The 13,430-nt window shown below is 36.8% G+C and overlaps 1 protein-coding gene and 1 long non-coding RNA gene across 3 annotated transcripts; both read left to right on the top strand.

Moving 5' to 3' along the window:
• Window positions 1–2,163: 2,163 nt before the first annotated feature.
• Window positions 2,164–5,076, top strand: LOC113116462 (serine/threonine-protein kinase pim-2-like). Of its 2 annotated transcripts, XM_026284643.1 has the most exons (8): window positions 2,164–2,514; window positions 2,876–2,935; window positions 3,217–3,311; window positions 3,422–3,472; window positions 3,614–3,992; window positions 4,097–4,273; window positions 4,400–4,488; window positions 4,631–5,076. In XM_026284643.1, exons 1-8 carry the CDS (start codon window positions 2,211–2,213, stop codon window positions 4,640–4,642), a joined length of 1,167 nt encoding a protein of 388 aa, XP_026140428.1. In that variant the 5' UTR covers window positions 2,164–2,210; the 3' UTR covers window positions 4,643–5,076. The 2 variants fall into 2 exon arrangements, with proteins under 2 accessions (XP_026140428.1, XP_026140429.1); XM_026284644.1 differs by lacking the exon at window positions 4,631–5,076 and having other exon boundaries at window positions 3,614–4,014; window positions 4,400–4,478.
• Window positions 5,077–10,724: 5,648 nt separating this feature from the next.
• Window positions 10,725–13,386, top strand: LOC113116463 (uncharacterized). The gene is made up of 3 exons (XR_003294022.1): window positions 10,725–11,056; window positions 11,436–11,497; window positions 11,696–13,386. It is a non-coding gene; the product is annotated as an uncharacterized LOC113116463 (long non-coding RNA).
• The last annotated feature ends 44 nt before the right edge of the window (window positions 13,387–13,430 follow it).

Below are 13,430 nucleotides of genomic sequence, written 5' to 3'. Positions count from 1 at the left end.
CAGTAATGTGTAATTGTGATGTTCTATCAAAACTTCTACAATAAAGTCTGAAATGTATTTGAGCGTGTTCTGTCTTCTTTTTTAATTGTACATTTTGTAATAACTGGATAATTTGTGTTAACAAGCAACCACCCCCTTAGTGCCCCTTTTTTTGGTTTAGGCCACTGCCCTTTAAAATGTCTGTGCACGGCCTTGCTTCCTATCACTGTTTATAAGTAATGTAACATAGGTTTAAATCCATCCAAGGTTAAAAAACATTGTCATTTTGTCAAAATATCATTTTAAAATTACCTCAATTCTCAGAGATCCCCAAACAGTTCGCGCAAAGCTGTTCAAAAGATTCAGTTTCCTTAAACCCCACCTTTCGGTAGCATACTGTGTTCTGATTGGTCAACTGACATAGTTTTGATTGGTTGTCCCACACACAACTTCACGGTAAACAATGCGTTAGCATCTGTTTGGGGTGAATTATGTCTTATTCCTCTCATCGCGAAGCAAACATTAAACTAAAAAACTTGAACAGTCTCGCTGCTTTTTCTTCTGTGTGGGCGTATTCAAGCCGTGCGCTTCAGTTTGAATCTGGATAGCACGTTCAACGCAGGGGCGTGGTCACATTAGATACGACAAAGGGAGACATGAAAAACAGACATCGCGTTGTTTTCATATGGATTACTTTATCACAGAATATCTGTTTTCGGCAGCACTTGTTTAGTTTTAAAGACATGTCAAGCTTTATAGATATCTCTCTCATGTCTCTTCGTTGAGTATTCACGGAGTTATACTTCATTTTAATCACGTGTTTGTACATGAAGATCAGCGCAGACAGGCTGAAGACAGCACACATACTGATAAGATGCTCGGGAGAAAACAAACACATAACTTCATAATCATACTTCGCGTTGTGATTCGGAGATGCTCGTTGGTCTAAATAAAGTTGGAAATGAACCCTCTTTTATGGCCAAACGCTTTGAAAATCCCGCTGTACTCACCGAGATTAGAAAAGCAGTCATCAGTGAAATGTTGTGAACACAACAAGGATTTGTTGTACTGCTCTGGTATTGTGGTAAAAATGAATTTTAGCCATTGGTTTTTCTGATCTTCATTCTTTGGCAGTGAAAATAAAACAAACTTGCCTTTACAAATAAAAACACACTGTCTCCTCGACATGATGCTATCACACCAACCAGAGCATCTGTGTGGGGGGTGGGGCAGGTCAGAGCTTTGTTTCTCCCAAGACGGTAGGTGGAGATTATTATGCAAAGTGTTCCTAGTGACGTACATAGAGATGGGCAAAAGATTTTAAATCCAGAACGACTCGTTTCAGCGATTCAGAGCTGACTCCTTACTTTAGAAGCCAATAACTTTATAAATCGTTTACTTTTTGGTTTAATTACTTTGCACATTGTTTACACTGATGGACAGCTACATCATACACTGTAATACACAGGTAATTTGTGATTTCCCATCTGTGTGGCTCTTTAATTTTCTTTACGAGCAACGGGTGTCAAGCCCGTGTTCCTACAGTATAACCAAAGCCTTCAGTCAGAGATGGCGACGTCAAAAACTGAAGTCTTATTACTTTCTGATACGACTCCAATCGAGACTCGAGTTCTGCGTCCAATTTTAATTAACCAACAAGCAGTAATATTATGGAGGAGAGCATTTGAGTCACATGTAGAACACAATACCTGAGTTTAGGAGCTGGAGAAAAACTGGATCCAACACAGGGCTCATTTCTCCATCACTGTCTGTATACGCGCGTTTGTGAAGCAGAGCGACTTTCTCTCGCACTGTATCATGTGGCCGAGCTGTCCAGCCCTGTTCTTTTCTGTTTACACAGCGCCTATTTTCTGACAATGTGGTGTGTGTGAATGCTGTCATCACGCCGGTGTCGTGTGTGTGAACGTAACCATATTAAGGACTCAACTGGACTGTCAACCTATATTTATTCTGCTGCTGTGTGAACTTGAACTTGAATTCTGACCGATTAGTAGGGTTAACCCCAAAAGACCAAATCACTTGATGCATTTTTTAAATATGATTTTTTTTTATCGTCTAATCTCAGTTCCTCTGCGCAAGCTGTTATGACGTCACATTTAGAACGTCTCGCCTAGGTTTAGAACTTGCTCATTTTGTGGGTTGAAGTTTAGGAGTATAGATTGATCGACTGATTGCTATCTGACTTTTATCGAGTGACAAATATTGTTATCATGAAATTATTTTCACGACTGAAAAAAATGATTGAGAAGGAGTGTGTACAAGAACCATGTGTTCTTCTTAAACACACCTCTAACCCAGAGAACCATCCTCCTCATTGGCCTGATGAGGCTCTTGTTGTTGCTGGTGGTTTTGATGGAGGAGAGGATGTAGAAAGAGAGGACAAAAAGAAAAAGAAGAGCTTCTGGAGGTGGCCAGCGCTCCGCTTTCCTCACAGGAGAGCCACTAAATATGATCTGGCTAAAGCTGAGAATAAGCACCAGGCTGATGCCGGATCATATCGGACATTTAGCGATGGTACAATCACATCAACATGTCATGGTTTGATTTTAGGCTGATTATTCAATAACAATTCTTCTGTTCTTACTTTTTAAATTAAGAATCACTTTCTCAAAGCACTACTGTCATTATCACACCAAAATGTTACAGTGACAGTTCAGAAATGAAATTAAAGGTTTTGGATCAGAGTATGATCTGATAATAGCTTTATTAGGTGTCATTACCAACCAGTCAGTATGTTAGAGGTTAAACATTGATTAAATCATTGTTGAGAGAAGTTTAATTTTAATATATCAAGTCACATGTGCCCAAAAAATGAAGAACAACTCTACTTCTGAGTATGATATTTTACTTAATTTTTTTATTTGATTCATATTAGCTCCAGCTTCTAAAGTCCACCCTGTTGAGGAACCGCTGGAGCAGAATGCCCCAGGCAAAGGTGAGAATAATAAACACATAAGAATCATAAAATGTTATTATGAATTCTAAACACTGTAAACAATCATCAATGAGTCATGATGTGTTTTTACATTAACTCATGAAAATAAGCAACTTTCAGCTTCTTATGTAATACAAGATTCAACTCATTTTAATGTAATTTAATTTGTGACAAACACATAAAGTTTATTGTACTCATTTATTATTTATTTTTTACAATGAAATAAAATGTATATATAAAGTTGTATTTCATACTAACTGCAATTGTTTATCTTTTATTAGGCCACATCTGCAGCCATTATAAAATCGGCTCAAAACTGGGTCAAGGAGGATTTGGTTTTGTCTACGAAGGGACTCGCTGCAAGGATAAACTTGAGGTTTCAATTTGTTTTACTTACAAAACTTTGTATATCTCTTCAGAATTAATGGCTAGACTGATATGACCTCTGTGCACATGCTAATTGTTATTTTCTGTTTTGTTGATCAGGTGGCTGTGAAATTTTCAGTGAAGTCACCAAACATGCCATATATCAGAGTGGTGAGTAGGCTGCACTCTCTATATTTAATATTAATCTCAGACTAAAAATGATTTCTCAGTAGGCAAACTGTTCTGATTTGTGAACCAAGTCATTATTTGGGAAACCATCTTCATCAAAACATTATATTTACTTTTCTCTAGCCTGGTCATCCCCAATGCATCCCAATGGAGATAGGCCTGACACTAATGGCTAATAAAAGCCCCAGAGCTCCTGAGATCATAAGAATTCTGGACTGGGAGGACAACGAAGACCACTTCATTATGGTCATGGAGCGTCCCATGCCCTGCATGGATTTTAGAAATTTCGTAAAGCTCCACGGAGAGCGTCTCGATGAGGAGACAGCACGAAAGGTCATGCAGCAGGTCACCGAAGCCGCTAATGTTTGCATCAAGCGTGGCGTCTTTCATCGGGACATAAAAATGGAGAACCTGCTGTTAAACCAGGACACCATGGAGGTGAAACTCATTGACTTCGGGTGCGGTGTGCAAATGAAGAGATTTGGCTATGAAGTCTTCAGTGGTATGTGTTATGAACTGCTCTGGTAATTATCTCACAGAACTGCATCCTATAATAGTCAACATGATGTGGAAATGTGTTGAACTGACAAACTGTCTTTTCTCCAGGCACAAAAGCGTATTGTCCACCAGAGGTCATCGTGAACGGCAAATACCATGCAAAGCCAACAACAGTGTGGTCGCTGGGGATCCTTCTGTTCATGATGGTGTGTGGACATTATCCCACAGAATACGACCTGGATCTGATCAGTAAGAGGAGCTGGACCAGACCTGGCCTGTCACAAGGTAAGATCTTCATCAAAGAAGAACAATCTGTTTTCTAAAACACACAAAAAAAGACCCATAGCTTGAAAGAGAGCAGGTGTAAAGAATGAGCTAATAAAATCAAACATCTCTCATCTTTTTGGACAGAATGCTGCCAGATGATTTCTTCATGTCTGCAGTCTGATCCACAGCAGAGGATCGATCTGGAGAAGATGCAGATCCATGACTGGTTTAAGGTACTAAGTCTAAGATGAGCTAAATGTTTTATTTTTATTTATTATTATTATTATTTACATTTTTGGTTTAATTTGCTAAATCAAATTTATAATGTATTTAGACTATTAATGCTGATTTTTTTTTTTTTTTTTTTTTTATCAGGTCATGGAGTGAGACATGAAGAATCTAAGAAGATATCTCCTGTCATGGCCAACCTGTAGTTTTCGATCTTGGGTCAGCTTTGCATCTAGCGGGATGATATGAGTGGCCTCTCCATCTCTCCACTTAGCGTCTTGTGAAAGCCGGCATCTTCCGACATTGTCTGCCTCCTCGAAATGAAGCAGCAATGCTTGTAATAGTTATTTGGATAGTCTTTAAATTTATATGTACTTCTTAAAAAAATGTATAAGACATAAGTGTGTAAGATAAGTGTATAAGACAGACAAGTGATTAAGTGTATAAGATAAGAGTATAAGATTACTGTATAAGTGTATCAGGTAGACTGGTGTAGACGTTAAAGATAAGTATAATTTACAGATAATTAATATTTGAAATATAATTTAATTTATTAGAAATTGTTGTTGTGTTTTCATTCCCCATGTGCTTAGTGTGACCTTAACTGCTCTTTGTGTCTGATTTTGTCTTTCTGTTTACCTGAGTTTGAATAATTATCCTCATGTCTCTCTGTACTTAGTGGATTATTAAAGTGATTATAGTAATTCTCCGTTGTCTTCGTTGTCCTGCCTGTTCCCCCACTAAAACACTTAAAGAGCCAGTAAGATGAAAATTCTAAGCTTCCTATCACTGTTTATAAGTAATGTAACATAGGTTTAAATCCATCCAAGGTTAAAAAACATTGTCATTTTGTCAAAATATCATTTTAAAATTACCTCAATTCTCAAAGATCCCCAAAAGGTTGGCGCGAAGCTGTTCAAAAGATTCAGTTTCCTTAAACCCCACCTTTCGGTAGCATACTGTGTTCTGATTGGTCAACTGACATAGTCAGTTTTGATTGGTTGTTCCGCACACAACTTCACAGTAAACAATGCGTTAGCATCTTTTTGGGGTGAATTATGTCTTATTCCTCTCACCGCAAAGCAAACAGTAAAATAAAAAACTTGAACAGTCTCGCTGCTTTTCTTCTGTGTGGATGTATTCAAGCCACCCGCTTCAGTTTGAATCTGGATAGCACGTTCAACGCGGGGGCGTGGTCACATTAGATATAATGAAGGGAGACGTGAAAAACGGACATCGCGTTGTTTTCATATGGATTACTTTATCACAGAATATCTGTTTTCGGCAGCACTTATTTAGTTTTAAAGTAGACATGTCAAGCTTTCTATAGATATCTCTCTCATGTCTCTTCGTTGAGTATTCACGGAGTTACACTTCATTTTAATGACGTGTTTGTAAATGAAGATCAGCGCAGAGAAAGGCTACAGACAGCACACATACTGATAAGATGCTCGGGAGAAAACAAACACATAACTTCATAATCATAATTCGCGTTGTGATTCGGAGATGCCTGTTGGTCCAAATAAAGTTAGTAATGAACCCTCTTTTATGGCCAAACGCTTTGAAAATCCCGCCTTGTACTCACCGAAATTAGAAAAGCAGTCATTAGTGAAATGTTGTGAACACAACAAAAGGGATTTGTTGTACTGCTCTGGTATTGTGGTAAAAATGAATTTTAGCCATTGGTTCTTCTGATCTTCATTCTTTGGCAGTGAAAATAAAACAAACTTGCCTTTACAATTAAAAACACACTGTCTCCTCGACATGATGCTCTCACACCAACCAGAGGTGGTTTGGGGTTACAGGTCAGAGTTCCGTTTCTCCCAAGACGGTAGGTGGAGATTATTATGCAAAGTGTTCCTAGTGACGTACATAGAGATGGGCAAAAGATTTGAAATCTACAACGACTCATTTCAGCGATTCAGAATCGACTCCTTACTTTAGAAGCCAATAACTTTATAAATCGTTTACTTTTTGGTTTAATTACTTTGCACATTGTTTACACTGATGGACAGCTACATCACACTGTAATACAGGTAATTTTTGATTTCCCATCTGTGTGGCTCTTTAAATTATTATCTGGGCTAGTTTATACTGTGTTTCTAAATATGTTGAATTTATTATTCACACTATTATGTTTTTTTTTATAATACCAAATTATGTAGCAAATTGATTCATTGTTTTAAAACCTGTTCTAAATTGCACGTTTCAGACAATTTACACAGATCACATTTCCAATACTTCAGCACTTCAAAAATAACTGTGTTCATGTAAAAGTTATTGTGGCCTGTGCTCATATTCAGTTGTACTGCAGTGAGCTACTCTGAACTGTCAGAGTGTTTTAGTCTACATATTCCCATCTTCTAAATACACTAATAGCATCTGTCTAATAAAGGCCTTTATATGAGCATAGGCTTAGACCATATTTTCTACTTCCGCATTACATTTACAGTAACTGAAAACAACTGAAGTGATGTGGCCGGCACCCATAGTTTGGCTGTCCTGCATGAGCTTCTGGATATGATGAAGTGTTTTCAGATTTCATGTTTCAAACTCCTGTATCTTCTGTATCAGCTTTATTAAAATGTAAAGGTCAGTCTTTTATATGAGGTCAAATTCATTTAACCACCACCTCAAAAAACAAAAAACAAAATAAAAATGAAATTTGCAATTATCAATGAACTGTGGGTGTGTAAATGTGACACAAGTTCAAGTGAGTTGGTTGGTTGTCCTACTGTCCCTAATTTTTTAGCTCTCATTTAACAAAATTAATTAACGCATGTAGAGGTAAAATGAGATGCTAAAAGTAAATATTGTTTGTTACTGTAAGCGATGTTGTGGTTTTCACGTCTCTGTTCTCTCAGTGCTTTTATGTCTCATTTTACTCTTGATTTCCTTTCAGTGGTGTCATAAGCAGTTTCATCAGTTAAACATAAACTGTGTACAGGGTGACAGCGTGACTATTTCTTGCCTGACCACAACCCACCCGCTGGAGTCTCTGACAGTCAAACTACACAAGAAAACCCAAGATAAAAACATCCTGATATAACCAGACTTCTCTCCAGCATCAGAGAGCCAGAGATGGTCTGTGAGGAAAGATGCTGGAAATGTTACACTTGATCTGAAAGACATGAGATTATCTGATGATGGCTTTTATGACTGTCAGGTCTACAAGGATCAGGACTGCCTTCAAGCAACTCGATTTAACCTAGTGTCAAAGGTAAGAATGTAAATTTCTGAAACAAGCAAATAATCCCAGGTACATTGTAATGTACATGTTTCTTTGATTTCAGAGTGTAAAACTTTGGACTTGTAAAGTCATTACCGGTCATCAATTAACAGACATATCAGTATCAGCCACCAAACAAGCCCTCAAACAACACTGAGAAACCCCCAAAGCCTCTTTATGAGAGAGCGAGACAACTAGTGAATGGATCCCTGCTTATTAGAGAAGCAGTCCACACTGATGAATTGTGGTATCAGTGCAGAGTGAATGAAAAAACCTGCTATCAAGTGAAGCTGCTGCTGAAAGGTGTGTTGGAATGCAATATTTCTAACCCTAAAGTCTCAATGCAGATTCTCTGACAGACAATGTGAGTTGAGATGATGGGTCAGTCAAGTATTTTTGAAATATTATGTCAATAAATATAGTAAAATATATCAGTAAAACATGTTTAGGTAAGGCTTAGAATAAAATTATGTTGTGGTGGCTGTAGCTTGTGGTTAAATTGTCTTTCTGGTCATATAGTAGATGTGAATGTGTGACTGAAACTTTGTGTGATTTAAAAAAAATAAAATAAGAAAATCTAACCATTCTGACTAATGTTTATATAAGTTTATCTTTTCACTTGTGATCACAGATGTTCCAGCCCCAGCTGACATTTGTAAAAAAATTTGTAAAAAAAATTTAGGTAAGGATTACATTAAAATTATGAGGTGGTGATTATAGCATGTGGTTAAAATGTCTGTCTGGTAATACAGTAGATGTGATGAATGTGTGAATATTTAAATAAACTTTTTTATTTAAAAAAATAAAACATTAAAAAAATCGTTTGGGCTTTTTGTTGTAGGGCAGGCCTTTTAACATTTGCATATAAATACAGTATCTGGCCCCATGGTATAAATTTATACGAGTGCTTAATGGCAAAGTTCACCCCCATTATCTGGGAGATACTAAGCAGATCAATTCTCAGGTCTCCCCATCCAATTTCGAACACATTCCGAGATAACTAGATAGCCCTTCGATGCCAGACAACAGATGGCCCTGGCTGAGCATCCAACTCACATCCACACACTCACATTTTATTTATTTAGACTATAATTAATCAGTAACAAATGTATCTAGTACATGCATGTATTGTTTGTATGTTTCACTATTGTAGTAGTCTAGTTACAATACTTTATTTGTATTAGTTAGACTCTCAATACTTATATTCAGGTATATTAGTGTATCCTTGCTTTAAGATCTTCAACATGTTTTATCCTTGGTATCAAAATGATCTGCTTTTTATTCCTCAAACAATTATTTATATTTTTTGATCCTCAAATGTGTCATACTATTTGTACCATAGTTTGGGTTACCAGATAAGCAGTTCATCACGCCATGCATAAAATATGCAAATCAGGTGTCATTGAGACAAAGAAACACTATCCCGCTGAAACTATATGCCTTGTTATTGGTCAGTCCTGTTACCGGGAAACCAGATAAAACCTCTTCCACACCCAAAAAGTGAGCTTCTCTTAACTTGCGGTTTCCTGGAGACACCCATCACCTTGGACACCTCGCGACTCCCCGTCCAATCTTCTGGCAGTTTTCAGCAACTTTGTTGATTCACTTCGGACCAGTCAACCCATGGATGAAATTAAGGTTTTACTCCTAACAGGATTCAAAAGGAATCTACGCTCTCTCTCTTTCTCTCTCTCTCTCTCTCTCTCCATGCCTTCCTTGCATTGGCAACTATGTTTAATGTGTGTTTGTTTGTGTTTAGTCAGATGTTGCATGTTCCCCTGTAATGTAGTTTAATAAACATCCATATGGATTCACACTCTGTTGTCTGTGTTTGCTGCTCACAGGACGAGGTCACTTTAATGTTCCAGTTTTGTTACATGCTCTGGGAGCAATATATTAGTAGTTAAATTATTTTTCGTGGCCAGAGAAATAATTTTAAGGAGTCAATAAAAGATTAACACAGTCCGCCCTGCGGACGAACAAATCATTTTATTGTACTATTAATGCTATAATGCTACAAGTAATTCCTGAAGATGAATGTGGTTAATAATAACACGTCACTTTGAGCTAATTTGTTACTATATATATGTGCTTCGTAAACATAAAACCATGTCTGCATTTGTGATCGGAAAATCTACAAATAACAAGTGCTACTCTACATTGCTCAAAACTCTGGTTTGAATTATCAGTGGCAAATCCTTTAACATACTTTCAGGCTGTGAATCAGAAGCACCTCATAGTCCTTGCAAAGTTGGAATTGCCACACTTTATAGAAACAGCTTTTGTGCACAGACACGTAGACTACTCACCAAGGAAACAGTCCTCTGTAAGATAAGCTGCAAACATGTGAATATTTGGGTTGAACTGTTCTGGAAGAGAGTTGTAGATACAGTTTAACCACTGATTTCTATTTGTGTCCTATTTTGTAAGGCCAAAAAAGTAGTTTCACTTATACAATGAAACACAGTGTCTCCACAACATGGCAGCAGCGGAAAAACAAAACTATAGCGAGAATCAAAGTTATGCCTTCTTTATTTGCATGAACATTTGGGCAGTGTGATGCAAATCTTCCCACATAGTGATGTAGACATGGAGGTGTGTTTAAACGAGTCGTTTCAGGAGGGCGTGGACGAGTCTTAACTTTTATAAAGAATATCTCTTTAGGTTTGAGACTTTAGTCTTTATTGAGTCTTTAGAACTTTAGGAATCTTATCTATGCACAAACAGCTTGTTACAGTCCAAAGGGGAAGAAAAATGTGAAATTGATTTTAAATAATTAATTTCATATATGTCCTAAATGACATTTTCATAGAGTTTCATAGAATTTATCAATGCATTGATACAAAATGTTTAATTGTTTTATAATATCTACATTGTAGGTATGTGGCTTAGCTAAGGGCAAAAAATCTCCAGAAATAGTTTTACATTTCGATTTGCAATCCTAGGATTTGTACCTAGAATGAAATGGTTTGTTTTTACCGTATTTGGAAGGGTCATGAATACATATGTGGCAAGTGTAATGTTGTTACACTAGATTATTGAAATTATTATTAACTAATAGTACTAATACAAGAGGCTTTAATTTTGAAACTGGTATCAGGAATAATTTCACAGTGAAGTCATGTGATCACAAGCACAAAACTATTGTTATTTTTATTTCTTTTTACATATATAATTTGTATTTCTTTTTTTTATTAGTTTGATTTTCTTTTTGGAATTGTTAATCTATATAAAATGTTTAGGAACAACCGTTTACGTGAGTTACGTCGTGTGTTAGCGCTAGGGAAGGGCTGATGTAATTTCCTGTGCTCTCTCTCTTTCGCGGGATGTCGTTGCGATGAGAGGTATATTTTATCAGCTCCTCAGAAAAGTGTTTGAATCTATTAAATTACTTACTGATTATTGATTTTTTTTTTTTTGCACGAAATCAGTTTGTTTGTTAACTTTTCCTTATTATGGGATTACTAGTCCAAGTTAGTAACATTGTAAAAAGTATGTTTAATCGAAGTGTGAATTCATGTAATGGTCGCCATTACACGTGCAGTATGCTGCTGAATTAATTACATAACGATGCATACTTCGGTAAAACAGAGTTATTCAGTTATGAATTATACATTAGTGATTGCGTGAAGTTTGTCTGTTTAACTTTAATGATCCATGAGAGGTTTGAATGTATTTGCTGTTATATAAGTGTACAGTGTAACACTATGCAATGATTGACAGGCACTGCTAGACCTGATATTCTTCTGTTACTACCTGCTGATGTCTGTTATACTTTGATACAGGTATGTAAATGGATCATTATAGTATTGGTTTCTTTTCCTGTATGTTTTTCTCTTGTATATTATTATTGTATTTGTTTTTATGAATGTTACTGTATGTTTTAATGCTCTCTTTCGCGGGATGTCGTTGCGATGAGAGGCACTGCTAGACCTGATATTCTTCTGTTACTACCTGCTGATGTCTGTTATACTTTGATACAGAAACGTCGCTGAGAGTAAACCACGTGACAACTGCATCATGGTGTGAAGTCTCTTTTATTATCAAAACACACAACGCAGAAGGAAATCCACTACACATATGTTATGCTCTGCTCTGATTGGCTGTTTCACAGTGTGGCTCTTTTTAGTAACTCAAATAGCAGGAAGGAAACACAGGGAAGATTTATATTTCAATACTGTCTCTCGCATTTATATCATTGGGTAATCAGAATGAGCTTTATTGCCAGGTATGTTTACATATACAAGGAATTGGTTTTCATGACAGAAGCTTGCGCAGTGCAACAGAATGACAGTGACAAAACAAAAGCATGGATTAAAAAATATTAATAAATAAAACAGAACAATTAAATGTGTATATGTTTTTACTTATTTACAACTGTATGTGGATGTATATTCCAAAAGACAGTTTTGTATGTACAGGTACATCTTGTGTAATTTTGAAGTGTAGACTAAGTGTGTGTGTGTTAGATAAACAAGTGTATGAGTGTATAAATAGTGTTGTGTGTTCCACAGTTTTTGTCAAGTGTTCATGAGATGGATTGCCTGAGGGAAGAAACTGTTCCTGTGTCTGGCCATTCTGGTGCTCAGAGCGCTGTAGCGTCGACCAGACGGCAACAGTTCAAGGAGAGAGTGTGTTGGATGTGAAGGGTCCAGAGTGATTTTACCAGCCCTTTTGCTCACTCTGGATGAATACAGTTCTTGGAGAGTGCTGGATTTGGGTTTTCACAGCCTCACTAGCTGCTGCCTGTCTGTCTGGAAGCTGGTTATCCACTAACATCCGGAGGTGGACACGGAGAGCTGAGTTAGTTTGTACTGTATATATAATGCGGGCATCATGGAGCTGCTATTAATATGCAAGGCATTGAAACTGCTTTCAAATGTACGATCGCTTTTTACTTTCACATCTTTGAGATTTGTGATCGCACATGCTTTGTGTAAACTACAGCAGCATTACTTACCACACATTTTACAAGATCAGATGCTTGTAAGTGGTTCTCATGATCTGTAAATTATTCGCCATCATCCTCAGTCATCTCTCCTTACTCTTTTTATGTGGTAAGTGAAATCTTATGTACTGTAATGTGACAGGCTACCGCTAGCAAGCAGTTAACCATGTCCTTTTAGTGGCTCACGTTATTCTATTAGAATGTACATTCTTTTTTTCCCCATGCCTTTCTGAATACAGACACCAACCCATCCCTGCACATCATGTCCCCTGCACAGCCTGGAACAAAACATTTATTTCCATAATCTGCATAATTTTGCTATCATCCTCACTTGTTTCTTCACATTACCTGCAGAACTTCTGATGATTCAGCTGTGCAGGATTAGGCTGGTTGCTGGCATGGAACACGGGCAGGTATATGCAAATGTTGGGGGTATAACTAATAGTGATCCTAACTATGTCACAGTCTGTGTTATGTTCTGATTTGCCTATTTTTCAGTCTTTGAAAAGCCTTATTTAATAATTTAGCCATCTGTCACAAATTACATTTTAAATTAAGAATTTAAAGCATCTAAAATTATCTTTCTCTACACTAAAAAAAGGGTATCACTGGTCCTTCCCAATCTATGGAAAATTTTTCCTTAATATCAACTGTCACACTGCTTCTGTTACATAACATTTCTTTTTGTATGTCACATTTTAAGAAATAAATCAATTCAAATTTTAATTCGACTTCAATCAATCAATCAATCACCTTTATTTATATAGTGC

The sequence above is a fragment of the Carassius auratus genome, chromosome 16 (genome assembly GCF_003368295.1).
Source record: "Carassius auratus strain Wakin chromosome 16, ASM336829v1, whole genome shotgun sequence".
NCBI classification, from domain to species: domain Eukaryota; kingdom Metazoa; phylum Chordata; class Actinopteri; order Cypriniformes; family Cyprinidae; genus Carassius; species Carassius auratus.
This window is presented reverse-complemented; position numbering and strand designations above follow the sequence as displayed.

What these genes read in the sequence shown, in the direction of transcription:
- LOC113116462 (XM_026284643.1), top strand. Translation starts at nt 2,211, where the DNA reads ATGAAATTATTTTCACGACTGAAAAAAATGATTGAGAAGGAGTGTGTA. An exon ending in ATATCGGACATTTAGCGATG is followed by an intron (nt 2,515 to 2,875) that starts GTACAATCACAT and finishes GATTCATATTAG; the next exon opens with CTCCAGCTTCTAAAGTCCAC. An exon ending in GCAGAATGCCCCAGGCAAAG is followed by an intron (nt 2,936 to 3,216) that starts GTGAGAATAATA and finishes ATCTTTTATTAG; the next exon opens with GCCACATCTGCAGCCATTAT.